This window comes from Dipodomys ordii, unplaced genomic scaffold (genome assembly GCF_000151885.1).
Source record: "Dipodomys ordii isolate 6190 unplaced genomic scaffold, Dord_2.0 Scaffold42, whole genome shotgun sequence".
NCBI lineage: Eukaryota > Metazoa > Chordata > Mammalia > Rodentia > Heteromyidae > Dipodomys > Dipodomys ordii.
Window position 1 is genome coordinate 3388455 of NW_012267258.1, and position 14240 is coordinate 3402694.

The 14240-nt window shown below is 42.4% G+C and overlaps 1 protein-coding gene across 2 annotated transcripts in view; it reads left to right on the forward strand.

Moving 5' to 3' along the window:
- The first annotated feature begins 4188 nt into the window (after nucleotides 1-4188).
- Nucleotides 4189-14240, forward strand: part of Ccnt1 (cyclin T1) — a 28342-nt gene continuing 18290 nt past the window's right edge. The window contains exons 1-3 of one of the 2 annotated variants that reach the window (XM_013018784.1): nucleotides 4189-4544; nucleotides 5916-5997; nucleotides 12024-12152. In XM_013018784.1, coding sequence (XP_012874238.1) covers nucleotides 4384-4544; nucleotides 5916-5997; nucleotides 12024-12152 — 372 coding nt within the window. In that variant the 5' untranslated portion in view covers nucleotides 4189-4383. The remainder of the gene's footprint in view (nucleotides 4545-5915; nucleotides 5998-12023; nucleotides 12153-14240) is intronic. The other variant, XR_001175163.1, reaches the window with a different exon arrangement.

A 14240-nucleotide genomic window follows, 5' to 3' on the forward strand; every position in this document is an offset into this window, starting at 1 on the left:
CCCTACTTGCTGACTTTCAAGACTTTGCTATATTAAAAGCCAGGCTGGGTGCTGGTGACTCATAATTGTAATCCCAAATATTGAGGTGTCTGAGATCTGAGGATCCTGGTTTGAACCCAGCTCAGGCAGGAAGGTTTGAGACTCTCCAATTAACTACCAATAAAAAAAAAAGCTGGAAGTGGAGCTGTGGCTTAGGCAGTAGAGCTCTAGCCTTGAGCACAAAAGCTCAGAGATGCTGAGCACCAGTGGCTCACGCCTGTAATCCTAGCTACTCAGGAGGCTGAGATCTGAGGATCACAGTTCAAAGCCAGCCTGGGCAGGAAAGTCTGTGACTCTTATCTCTAATAAAACCACTAGAAAACCAGAAGTGGCGCTGTGGCTCAAACAGTAGAGTGCTTGCCTTGAGCTGAAGAGCACAGGGACAGCGCCCAAGCCCAGAGTTCAAGCCCCATGACCAAAATCAATCAATCAATCAATTAAATAAGTAAAGGTAGGCTGGGAATGTGTATTAGGGATAGAGTGCTTCTAGCATTCATGAAACCCTGAGTTTGATTCTTCAGTACAACAGAAACAGAAAAAGCTGGAAGCAGCACTGTGGCTCAAGTAGTAGAGTGCTAACACTCAGCAAAAGCAGCTCAGGGACAGTGCCCAAGCTCTGAGTTCAAGCCTGAGGACTGTCCAAAAAACAAAACAAAGTAAGTAAAGGTACTGTTCGGTGCTATGGCTCATGCCTATACTCCTAGCTATAGGAGTAGCTCAGTAGGAGGCTGAGATCTAAGGATCTTGGTTGCTTGGTTGGAAGTCAGCCCAGGCAGGAAAGTCCATGAGATTCTTTTTTTTTTTTTGCCGGTCATGGGGCCTGAACTCTGGGTCTGGGCGCTGTCCCTCAGCTCTTCAGCTCAAGGCTAGTGCTCTACCACTGGAGCCACAGTGCCACTTCTGGCTTTTTCTGTTTATGTGGTGCTGAGGAATCGAACCCAGGGCCTCATGCTTGCAAGGCATGCACTCTACCGCTGAGCTACCTTCCCAGCCCCTCCATGAGATTCTTATCTTCAATTAACCACCAAAAAGATATACTAACTTTGAACAAAAAAAAGCTGCCAAGGAGCTGGGTGCTGGTGGCTCACGCCTGTAATCCTAGCTACTCAGGAGGCTGAGATTTGAGAATTGCGGTTCAAAGGCAGCCCAGGCAGGAAAGTCTGTGAGACTCTTATCTCCAATAAACCACAAAAAGAAAAAAGCCAGAAGTGGCGCTGTGGCTCAAGTGGTAGAGCGCTAGCCTTGAGCTGAAGAGCTGAGGGACAGCCAGGCCCTGAGTTTAAGCTTCAGGACATACACAAAAAAGCTAGCAAATATTAAAATTTGATACCTTCCTAATTATTTTACTATTACCTATAGTTATGAGTTTATTTTTAAAATTTTCTTTTTTTCTCTTTTGTTTTAAAGTTTGGGAAGTTCTGTAGAACTATTTTCTTTTTTTTTTCTTATCTGTTATACTTTTTTCCTTTCCTTGTGTGTGTATGTATGTGTGTGTGTGTATGTGATCTAGGGCTTGAACTCAGGGCCAGAGTGCTGTACCTCAGTTTTTTTTGCTCAAGGCTAGCCCTCTGCCACTTGAATCACTGCTCCACTTCTGGTTTTTTGCTGGTGAATTGGACATGAGTCTCATGGACTTTCCTGCCCAGGCTAGCTTCCAACTAGGATCCTCAGATCTCAAGTCTCCTGAGTAGCTAGGATTACAAGTGTGAGCCACTGGTGCCCAGCTCTGTGTGTATGTGTGTGTGTGTGTGTGTGTGTATTTTTTAAAAATTTGTACTTGGGTTTTAAACTCTGCCTGGGGCATGTAGGCCTTCAACACTTGAGCCACGACCCCAGCTCTGCTACAGTGTTTTTTTTAATTTCTAGCCTTTCTTCCTTTTGATTCTTTTTTCTCATCTCTGGCTACCTTACATCACCTCCGTGTTCTTGCATGTCCTCTACTTTTCTATTAGTCTTTAGATATTAAGAGGTTTATTTTAAATTCTTAGTGTGTGGGGGGAAGGTAGGAGAAAAATGAGGAAAGGAGTAACAAGTTTGACATGAAATTTACTTATTACCTTACTTACATTACAATAAAGAGAGAGAGAGAGACAGAGACAGAGATATCCAGGTGCCAGTAGCTCATGACTGTATGCCTAGCTACTCAGGAGGCTGAGATCTAAGGATCATGGTTCAAAGCCAGGCTGGACAGGAAAGTCTGTGAGACTCTTACCTCCAATAAACCACTAGAAAACCAGAAGTGGTGCTGTGGCTCAAGTGGTAGAGCGCTACCCTTGAGCTGAAGAGCTCAAGACAGTGCCCAGGCCCAGAGTTCAAGCCCCACAATAGAGAGAGAGAGAGAGACAGAGACACAGAGAGAGACAGGGAGAGAGAGAGTGAGTGAGAGAGGGGGAGAGAGGAACTTCTTAGTCCAATAATTTAAAAGTTTCTGTTGTATATGAATCTGGTTCTAGTACTTATATTTTTTCATTTATATTGTTTGTCAGTCCTGGGGCTTGAACTCAGGGTCTGGGTGCTGTCCCTGAGCTTCTTTTGCTCAAGGCCAGCACTCTACCACTTGAGCCACAGTGCCACTTCTGGCTTTTTCTGTGTATGTGGTACTGAGGAATTGAACCCAGGGCTTCATGGATGCGAGTCAAGCACTCTACCACTAAGCCACATTGCCAGCCCTGATTTTTCCTTTTTCCTTGTCAGTCATGGGGCTTGAACTCTACCATTTTGAGTCACAGTTCCACTTCTGGCTTTTGATTGGTTAATTGGACTTTCCTGTCCAGGCTGGTTTCCAATACTATGATCCTCAAATCTCAGCCTCCTGAGTAGCTAGGATTACAAGTTTGAGCCACTGGCACCTGGCTTTGTATTTTTTCTTTTATTATGCCATATACACACATATGTGTATGTATATACACACATCCATTTGTTGTGTGGGGGGAGGAAGGGGGAAACTCATCTCCACTTAAGTAGCAAAAAGTTGAAGTGGAGCTGTGCCAGTCTTGATAGAAAAAGCTAAGGGTATGTGGCCCTGCACTGCACAAGAGAAAACAAACACAATTCCGTGACAATAAGATCCACAAAATTTAAGTCCCCAGTTCCAGGAATATTTTCATTGCCTTTCATTAAATTTTCATTTCCTCACTTTTACAACGTAAACGTTGGTACTTTCATTTATATTTTATATAAGAGGTACAGAAGTTAATGTATTTCCACGCTTAGCCAGCTATTAGACGTCGGCAATGGGATACTTGACAGAGGTCATGAACTTTCAAAATTTCCATGTGAGGGATGGTGGTGGAATTTTCCACACGGAAGGGGGGCAGTTTTAATTCACTCACTAGTAAACAAGGATTAGAATAACATTTTCTTGCCTGAGTTGTGCCGATTAAACGAGACAACATATTTAAGTGAGTAGTGGCTGCGGCTCACCTCTTAAGAGAGGATTGTGTCAGTAAACTCTGTGAATTCCATCTTATTCCCTTACATTGCTACCAGCAATTGAGAAACCCTGTAATTGCCTTATGTTTGGATTTAGAGCAGGGACTCTGTGTCTGATTACTTTCCTGCTTTCTCCCTTGGTGTCAGTCCTGGGACTTGAACTCGGGGCCAGGGTGCTGTCCTTGAGCTCCTTTTGCTGCTCTACCTCTTTGAGCCACAGCTCCACTTCCGGGTTTTGGGTGATTAGAGCCAAGAGTTTCAGGTCTCAAGGATAGTCCTGCCCGGGCTGACCTTGAACCAGGATCCTGGGATCTCACACTTCCAAGTAGTTAGGATTACAGGCGTGGGCCGCGGGCCCCGCCTTTTTCTGAGTTTTCTGACAGGCTCACCTATTTTCTCCCTCAGGCTCTCTACTACCAGCTACGGAAAAATCCAGGCCTCCGAGAGACCACAGCGCGGCGCGAGGGCGTGCACCCGCGCAGACGCAACACCGCCCTCCCTGCGCAGCTCAGCCCAGTTCTCGCGCGAAGAGGCGTGGTTTTATTTAAAACACACACACGCACACACACACACACACACACACACACACACACGCACAAAACCAAAAACCAACCTTCTAATTACACCCTATTGCTCCAGGATCACGTGGCTCGCGCCTGCGCCCTAGGCTCAAGGTAGTTCCTGGTCGCCGAGTGGCTCAATTCGTTCCTTGGCAAGGTGTCGCGAGATCTAGCCCGGAAGTAGGCTCTCAGACTTTCGCTTCCTCGGCGGAAGCGGGTCACCACTTGGCGGCGGATTCTCGGAGGAAGTGCGTCACGTCGCAGTTGTCTCGGCACAGCGGATGTGTGTCGCCGCTTAGGTGACGCTGGGAAGCGCTTGCAGCCTTTGCCGCTGCCTTTTGGTTGAAGCACTATGGAGGGAGAGAGGAAGAACGACAACAAACGGTGGTATTTTTCTCGAGAGCAGCTGGAAAATAGCCCATCCCGTCGTTTTGGCCTGGACTCAGATAAAGAACTTTCTTATCGCCAGCAAGCAGCCAATCTACTCCAGGAGATGGGACAACGTCTTTTCGTGTATCCTTGCGGCCTAGGCCTTCGGCCTTGGAGTGGGCCCTGCCATGCTTCGGCTTTCATGGCTCAGGATTCGGCGGGGACCGAATTGAGTAAGAAGATGGCAGGAACGGATCTTTTTCTTTTCCTTTCCTTTTCTTTTCTTTTTTTTTAAACCGGGGAGAGTTCACAATGGCGCGGGTTGAAAACTGTTTGGGCGAGGGAAGCGAGGCGGAGTCAATTTCCCGCTCGCTCGCCACTACCCTGGCTGAAAATTGGAATGTTTTCTGGCTTTTATGTTTTAGACCGTCTTCCCTATCGGCTCTTCATTGTATTCTGACCTGTCCGTGTAACTTGGAGATTTTCCTTTCTGATGTGTCCTACAGGATTTTACTGTGTTAAAAGAATTGAGGGGAACTCAATATAGGAAGGCCTTGTAAAGGTGATCTAGAAATATAGTGCCCCAGCGTCTGTCTCAAAAATCCGTTCCTCGCACTTCTTAGTAGCTGTTTTAAGTAACCTGTCAAAACTTGGTCGTTTTTGTCTGTAAAATGGTGTCTTGTGCTTGATTCGATTCCCATCACAACGCTTGGCTTTCGGACGTTCTAATAGTAGCTGTTAGAGTTGTACAGAATTTTAGAGGAAGATGTCGGTTTACGTTTCTAAGAACGCGGACCCATAGATCTAGTGTTAAGATATTTTGGAAAATATGATTATTAAAGTTGTTGCTACCTCGGGGTTGTGTCATCTGTATACTTCATGTGCCTGCCAGGGTCTTTAGAAATAAGGCATTTAAAGTTTTTTCTTGGCTCTGTGATGGGGGGGGGGAGAGTATTTTCAGTGAATGAATATCAAGTCATTTCAGGGGATCACCACCACTTGAGAATACAGGAAATGAAATTGAAAAGTTAATTGCCAGAGTTTAGAAGGGTGGGGGGTGAGGGTGGGGCTGGAATTGAGAAGAACGGGGATGGAGAGTGCGGGAGAGTGCGGGAGGGAGGGGAGAGAGAGAGAGAGAGAGACTGGAGAGACAGTGACAGCGGAGTATACCCTAGGGCTAGGTTAGGGAGAGTCTTGTAAATCTGATGATTTGCGGAATGCAAATGGCAAAAAATGGTTTAAGATCTTAGTTTCTTTCTGCACCATTTTGATTCACACATCCTGAGGAGTTTATGGTCTGTAAGTTAAAGTACCTGTTGTGTGGAAGACACCTGCTTTCAGTTGCAGTTAATACACTTAAAAAAAAAAAAAACAACCCACAGAACTACACTTTGAAGGTTACTTTCACTTAGGACTAGCTACTGTTGTTTGGCCGTTATTTTGTTGGGGAGGGGTGGTGGAAGAGATGGTATTGTGGGAATTGTGTGTTTTTGACCCTTAACTTGAACGCTTCAGTTCACAATTGACTATCAATACAGCTATAGTATATATGCATCGATTCTACATGATCCAGTCTTTTACACAGTTTCCTGGAGATGTAAGTATCTTTTTTTTTTCTCTTTTTGTGACTGATTTCAATGGCTGATTTTGTGGTTGGTCTTTGCTACTGAGTTAGGATTCAAATTTTAGAACTTCTGTGAAGTGATTCTGTGAAGTGACTAAATTTCTGGTAGATACAATATGTTATTATAATGGGTGGATGCCCTAATTTTAAAAAATAGATTATTTATTACTTAAAGTTGGAGGAGTAACATTCAAGGAAAACTCATCTTTAATAATTTTTAGAGTGGCAAGTAACATGATCATAGAAAGCCAAGTGTATCTTCAGTTTTCCAAAATCATGATAAAAACCAAAGAATGATAGGTTGGCGGGGAGGGCACAATATATGATAACAAGTGAAGAAATGACTGTTGAGAAAAATAGCTATTTTAAATATAAAATACTTTTAAAAAAATATAAATTAATTTATTTCCCTTTGACAGAATTGTAAATACAGTAGTGCTATTTTCAGTTTTATTACCTGAAATAGTCCCATTTAACATTACTATCAATCCCTCGGAGATGAATTCATAGTGATAACCCAGTTGCAGGTAAGATATTTGTTTAATAACATCTCAAGGTAATAAAGGATAAAGGGGATGAACATGTCACATGGGTTTGTGAGTCACATTTTATTATTGTTTTATAAAGGTTATGTTTTTGAGGAATCTTGTTTCGGATTTAGGACAGTAAGTTTTGGCCAATTTTCTTTATCTCCAGTGCTGTAGGTACAGAATCTGTAAGGCTAGACAATAGCTCTTACAATATAAGATATTGGTGATAGTCAAGATTAGGAAAAAGGTTTCACTGTATAGTGTAAGCCAGCCTTACTTAAACTGATCTTCTACCTCAGTTGCTTTCTGACAGAATTATAGGCTTGTACTGCCACCTACCATTGTTAATTTTTTAATATGGAGATCTTATTTTGGAAGTCAGAATTTTTTCCAAAATCTAATTATTAGCTAAACTTGGTATTGTTGACCTTTAAAGGATTGATTTTTAGATACGTTCTAGAATTAACATAAAAATAACACCCTTTTAGTCTAGTCTATGAATGTAGCTGTGATAAATTCAAGTTAGAGTGTTTAACCTGTCAAGCTCCTGTTCATTTTTCATGTTTGTTCTCATTACAAAGGTAATAATTTAGCTTCGTAAAGAAACCTATAAAGGTAAAAGGGAAATCTCTTCTGTAATACAACTCTCCAGAGGTAATTATTGATCAACATTTGACATAGAGTATCCTAGACATTTTATTGTGGTGGTAGTGGGGTCTGAGTTTGCCCTTGTGTTTGCTAGGCAACAAGGCACACTTCCACCTTTTTTGTTCTTGTTTTAGTCCTGGATTTTTGTTTTTGTTTCAGTCTTGGGGCTTAAACTCAGGGCCTAGGTGCTGTTCCTCTGCTTTTATTACTTAAGGTTAGAGCTCTACCATTTGAGACACGGCCCCATGTTAAACTTATTTTGATGGTTAATTGACTTTCCTACCCAGGCTGGCTTCAAACTGAGATCCTCAGATTTCAGCCTCTTGGGTAGCTAAGCCTAATTTACTGCCTTTTATGTTTTTGTTTATTTTTTTTATTTTCCCAGATAGGACCTTGTGCTTTATACTTGAATAAGCCTCTGACTTTCATCTCCTGATCTCTTGAGTAGCTGGAATTACATGTGTGAGCCACTGAACTTGGCCATTTTTCTATACATAAACTAGCAATTATAATTTTTATTAAAAAACATCAATGGCTGGGCACTGGTGGCTCAATTCTAGTTACTTAGGAGGCTGAGATTTGAGGATCATGGTGCTAGGCCAACTGGGGCAGGAAAGTCTGTGAGACTCTTAAATTAACCACAAAAAGCTAGAAGTGGAGCTGTGGCTTAAGTGGTAGAGCACTATCCTTGAGCAAAAAAGCAAAGGGCCCTGGCCCTGAGGTCAAGCCCTAGTACTGGCACCAAAAAAAAAAATCTTACTACACCATTTTGGTGCAACTTTCCTTTATCACTTAACAGTATATATTGGACATCATTTTATTATGGCTTCTCATTTTAACTTTTTTTTTTTTTTTTTGCTGCACTGGGGTTTGAACTTGGCCATACTCTACTACTTGAGAGAGCCATACTTTGAGTTTCAGCCCTTTTGCTGGGATAGTTTTGAAGGAGGCTTTTTTGCCCAGGGTGGCTTGAACTGAGGTCCTCCTATTTTATGCTTCCCACTATAGCTGAGTTAAGAAGCCCTTGTGGTTCTGCTATGTAGCCCAGGCTGGCGGAGAACTCACTGTGTAGCTGGGCTTTCTGAGTGGTGGGTTTATAGATGTGTGTTACCATACCAGGCATTAATTGAATTGTGTACTGTCTTAAATGATTTCAAATATGGAAATATAAAACAGTGAACTACTTGGAGTGTTTTGCATATTGCTTTTTTTTCCTACTTTTCAAAATACCCTTGGGACTAGTAGTGAGGCTCAGTAGTAGAGTATCTTTGTCTTGCTAGCTAAACAGCTAACACACACACACACCACCACCACCACCACCACCACCACCACCACCACCACCACCACCACCACCAAACAGAAACAATGTGTCTATAGACTGGGAACCTTCCTATGGTGCTTACTAACTACATGACTTTGGGCATATGACCTAGGTTTCTCATCTTTATGTGCATTGATAGTACTTATTTAATAATTGATAGAATTTAAATGATTTAATATACAAAGTACCTACCTCCCCCGGCCCCACCCCCCCAAACAGCCTGTAGTGGCAGATTTTGTTGTTGTTGTTGTTGTTTTGCCAGTCTTGGGGCTTGAACTCAGGGCCTGAGCACTGTCCCTGAGCTTCTTTTTTTTTTTTTTTTTTGTCCGTCATGGGACTTGAACTCTGGGCCTGGGCGCTGTCCCTCAGCTCTTCAGCTCAAGGTGAGCGCTCTACCACTTGAGCTACAGCACCACTTCCAGTTTTCTGGTAGTTTATTGGAGATAGGAGTCTCACGATCTCTCCTGCCCGGGCTGGCTTTGAACCGTGATCCTCAGATCTCAGCCTTCTGAGTAGCTAGGATTACAGGCGTGAGCCACCAGCGCCCGGCGTCCCTGAGCTTCTTTAGCTCAAGGCTAGAGCTCTACCAGCTTGAGCTATAGTGCCACTTCTGGCCTTTTCTGCTTATGTGGTACTAAGGAATAAAACATAGGGCTACGTGCATGCTAGGCAAGCACTCTACCACTAAGCCACATTCCCAGCCCTATAGTAGCTGTTTTTATTTAATGGAGAAAACTTTTTATTCTTTTTTTTTTTTTGTCGGTTGTGGGGCTTGAACTCTGGGCTTGGGCACTATCTCTGAACTCTTCAGCTCAAGGTGAGTGCTCTACTGCTTGAACTACAGCGCCCCTTCTGGTTTTCTAGTGGCTAATTGGAGATAAGAGTCTCACGGATGTTCCTGCTTGGGCTGGCTTTGAACGGTGATCCTCAGATCTCAGCCTCCTGAGTAGCTAGGATTACAGGCATGAATGAGCCACCGATGGCCAGCTAAAATTTTATATTCTTTTTTTTCTGTTTTTTTTTTTGGTCCAGTCATAGGGAATGAACTCTGGGGGGCCTGGGTGTTGTCCCTCAGCTCTTCAGCTCAAGGCTAGCACTCTACCACTTGAGCCACAACGCCACTTCCGGCTTTTTTTCTTTTTGCTTATGTGGTAGTGAGGGATTGAACTCAGGGCATCATGCATGCAAGGCAAGCACTCTACCACTGAGCCACCTTCCCAGCCCCTAAAATTTTATATTCTTAACAGGTATAAGAATTACTCTTAGCCAGGCAATGGTGGCTCACTCCTATAATCCTAGCTACTCAGGAGGCCAGATCTGAGGATCACTATTTGAAACTAGCTGGGTTAGAAGCCAGCTGGGGCAGAAAAGACCCTGTGAGACTTAACTCCAATTAACCACTCAAAACCCGGAAGTGTTGCTGTGAATTGAAGTGGTAGAGCACTAGCCTTGAGCAAAAGAGCTCAGGGACAGTTCCCAGGCCCTAAGTTCAAGCCCCTTGACCGACAAAATAAATAAAAATTAGTAAGCCAGGCACTGATGGCTCACATCTGTAATCCTAGCTACTCAAGAGTCTTGAGATCTGAGGACTACAGTTAGCCTAGGCAGGAAAGTCCATGAGACACTTTTCTCTAAACACCAGAAAACTAGAAGTGGCACTGTGGCTGTAAGTGGTAGAGCGCTAGCCTTGAGCAAAAGAGCTCAGGGATAACACCCAGGTCCTGAGTTCAAGCCCTGTGACTGACCAACAAAGGAAACACACGTGTGTGTGCGCACATACACACACACACATTTTTTTTTTCAGTGCATCTCATCTTTTTTTCCTAGTCCCAACCATCAACCAGATTAATCTTCTTCTTTTTTTTTTTTTTTATCGGTCATGGGGCTTGAACTCTGGGCCTGGGCGCTGTCCCTCAGCTCTTCAGCTCAAAGCGAGCGCTCTACCACTTGAGCTACAGTGCCACTTCCGGTTTTCTGGTGGTTTATTGGAGATAGGAGTCTCACGGTCTCTCCTGCCCGGGCTGGCTTTGAACCGTGATCCTCAGATCTCAGCCTCCTGAGTAGCTAGGATTACAGGCGTGAGCCACCAGTGCCCGCCCGCCAGATTAATCTTCTTAAATTCCACACTTGTTCTCTAAAATGTTCTGTGCCGCTTTTACTACATCATTAGTATCTCACAGCCCATAACTATTCAGGGTTAGTGTTCAAATGTTTTTCATGCCTAGATCCCCATACCTTTATGCTCATTTTCCTGTGATTTGTTTATTCTAGTCTCTGTGTGTGTGTATTTGTATGAATGTATGTGTATGTATAGCAAACTATATATACAACTGAAACATGCAAAGAAAAAGAACTGTTACTGTGAATTGAATATGTGGGTTTTTTTTCTTTTTTGGCTACAAAATTATAACAGCAGGATTATAAATAAGTATTAGAACATTTCAGGGGTAGCGATGTATGCCTGTAATCCTAACTATTCTGGGTGTCCGAGCAAGAGAATCACAAATTCCATATCATCTCAAGCAAATTTAGAAAGACCTTGTCTCAAAAACAGTAGCCAGGTCATATGTGGTGACTTAAAACAGTGATCTATTACTTGAGAGGTTGAGGCAGGAGGATCATGAGGTCCAGGATAGCTTAGGCTATATATAGCAAGACCTTGTCTGAAAAACAAAACAAAAAAACAATGAGCCAGCTGCTTGTAATCCCATGCCTGAAATCCTAACTACTCAGCAGGTTGAGATCTGAGGATCATGGTTTGAAGCCAGCCCTGGCAGGAAAGTCTGCGAGGCTCTTATCACCACTTAAGCACAGAAGCAGCTGGAAGTGGTGCTGTGGCTCAATACTTAAGTGCTAGACTTAAGCTAAAGGAGCTCAGGGGCAACACCCAGGCCCAGATTTCAAGCCCAGGACCTGCAAAACAACAACAAAAAAGTGAAAGAATCTCTCCCTCACCCCCTTTCCTTCTCTCTCTCCTCTGTCTCTTTCTCCTCTCTCTTCTCTCTTCTAGTTCTCCTCTCTTTTCCTCTCTCCTTTTAAAAAATTTTGCTAGTCCTGGGGCTTGAAATCTGACCTGGGTCCTGTTCCTAAACTTGTGCTCAAAGGATAGTGCTATACCACTTGAGCCATAGCTCCAAGTCTTGCTTTTTTTGGTAGTCAGTTGGAGGTAAGAGTCGTAATCTCAAAGTCTTTTACTGCCTGGGCTTGCTTTGAACTGTGATCCTCAGGTCTCAGACTCCTGAGTAGTTAGGCTTGAGACACTGGCTCCTGGCTAAGAATCTCATTTTAAGTGGAAAACTATTACTTGTAGAATTTGTTGAAGGATTGGTGTTGGCAAGTAGATAGGAGAGGAAAAGATAGTACTATAAGTAGGGGAAAAGCATAATAAATGAGAGGTGATAAAGTAGTGGCAAGCAATGAACTTGATTTGTTTGAGAGTTAGATCTGCTTATGTCTATCTTGATCTAAAAATAAGTCTGACGTATTTTATTTCTATGCAGTCTGTGGCTCCAGCAGCCTTGTTTCTAGCAGCAAAAGTGGAGGAACAGCCCAAAAAATTGGAGCATGTTATCAAGGTAGCTCATGCTTGTCTCCATCCCCAGGAATCACTTCCTGATACTAGGAGTGAGGTAAGTACTAATTACCTGATTGGTTGTTTTTTTTTTATTTACTCAGAATACATCTTTCTTTTTTTTTAATTTAATTTAATTTTATTTGTGAACATACTGTACAGAGGGGTTACAATTACATGGGCAGGATAATGTGTACATTTCTTACCAAGCATTGCATCCTCCTCCTTTGTTTACCCTTCACATCCCTTCCCAGCCTCCCCCCTCCCCCCCATGGTTGTTTTTTTTTAAATGGACTATTATTATTTTGAATGTAGGCTATTAAAGGAACTGTTTAATGTTTTATTAACAAAAAAATCATTTTGGGGCAAGTTTATTGTAGTAAAAGGGAAAAATGGGATTGGGAAGGTGGCTTAATTGTAGAGTGCTTGCCTTGCATGCATGATGCCCTGGGTTCAATTACTCAGCACCACATAAGGAGAAAAAGCCAGAAGTATCACTGTGGCTCAAGTGGTAGAGTGCTAGCCTTGAGCTGAAGAATTGATGAACAGCATCCAGGCCCAGAGTTCAGGCCCTGCAATCGACAAAAACAAACAAAAAAACAAACTAAAAGGAAAAATGTACAAGAGCATAGAAAGCACATCACTTGGGCTGGGAAGGTGGCTCAGTGGTAGAGCGCTTGCCTTGCATGCTCGAGGCCCTGGGTTCAATTCCTCAGCACCACATAAACAAAAAGAAAAAAGAAAAAAGCCGGAAGTGGCGCTCTGGCTCAAGTGGTAGAGCACTAGCCTTGAGCTGAAGAACTGAGGGACAGTGCCCAGGCCCAGAGTTCAGGCCCCACGACCGGACCCCAAAAAAAAAAAAAAAAGAAAGCACATCACTTGGATACATTTTGGACCATAGAGACATAGATAAATGAATCATTATAACATCTGTATGCATTTTATTTCTGTTTTTCTTACTGTATCCCAAATATTTTCCTATTCTCTACTGTTAAAGAATTTTCATTACGTGCATATATACACCCAAAACCATTCCCTCTTTAAGAAGTATAAATATCCCTAGCTTTTTATTTAATGCTATGTGCATTCTTATTGATAAATTTTTGTTATGGATTCTTTAAAAGTGTCATTAGTTTTTTTAATTTTAATTTTATTGTCAAGGTGATGTACAGAGTTACAGTTATGTACAGTTACATAAGTAAGGTAGTGATTACATTTCTTGTCTATCTTATTACCCCTTCCCTCACTTTTCTTCCCTCCCCCTCCAGTCACTAGTTTTTTGTTTTTAACTTTTTCTTCAAATGGTTGTACAGTGGGGTTTCAGTTTAACATCACTTTATATGTATAATGCATCTTGATCAGTCAACCCCTTCTAGCATCTCCCCACCCAGTCTGTCCCATTGCACCCACATCTCCTTAAGTTTCCTAGTTCAGTTTTCATATATGTACATTGAGTAGTATGTATTCACCCACCATTCCTCTTTTCATTTCGTTGCTTCTCTTCAGTCCCTACATCTCTTGGTCAAGACATTCATTTTGTTGAACTGCCTGTTACTTGTTCACATGGTTACACATACATGTAATCTCACTCCTATGTATACCATTTTTTAGTCAGTTTGATTATGTATATATGTGCATAGCCCTGTATGTGTTCTCAAATATGTTTATATTTTAGATCTATCTTCCACATATGAGAGAAGAAAACATGTATTCTTATTCTCTGAGCTTGGCTTACTCCAGTCAATATTTTACAGGTCCATCCATTTCCCTGAAAATGAAATATTATTCTTCCTAAAGGATGAATAAAATTCCACTGTGTGTATGTGTGTGTGTGTATGTGTGTTTACCTATGTATGTATGTATGTATCTGTATCCTACATTTTATTGATCCATACCATGTAGGGCATCAAGAACTATTTCCATACCTTGAGTATTACGAACAGTAATGTAATGAACATGGGTATGCCAGGTACCTTTGTTTTATAAATGACTATCCGTGGACCATGGGGCTGTTTCTGTTAGATTTTTTGAGGAATCTCCGTAGTGATTTCCATATAATTTCCATATAATCCTCAAAAGCATTTGTTCATTTTTTCTCTCCCTCTCTCTTTATCTTTCTCCCTCCTCCCTTCCCTTCCCTTCCCTT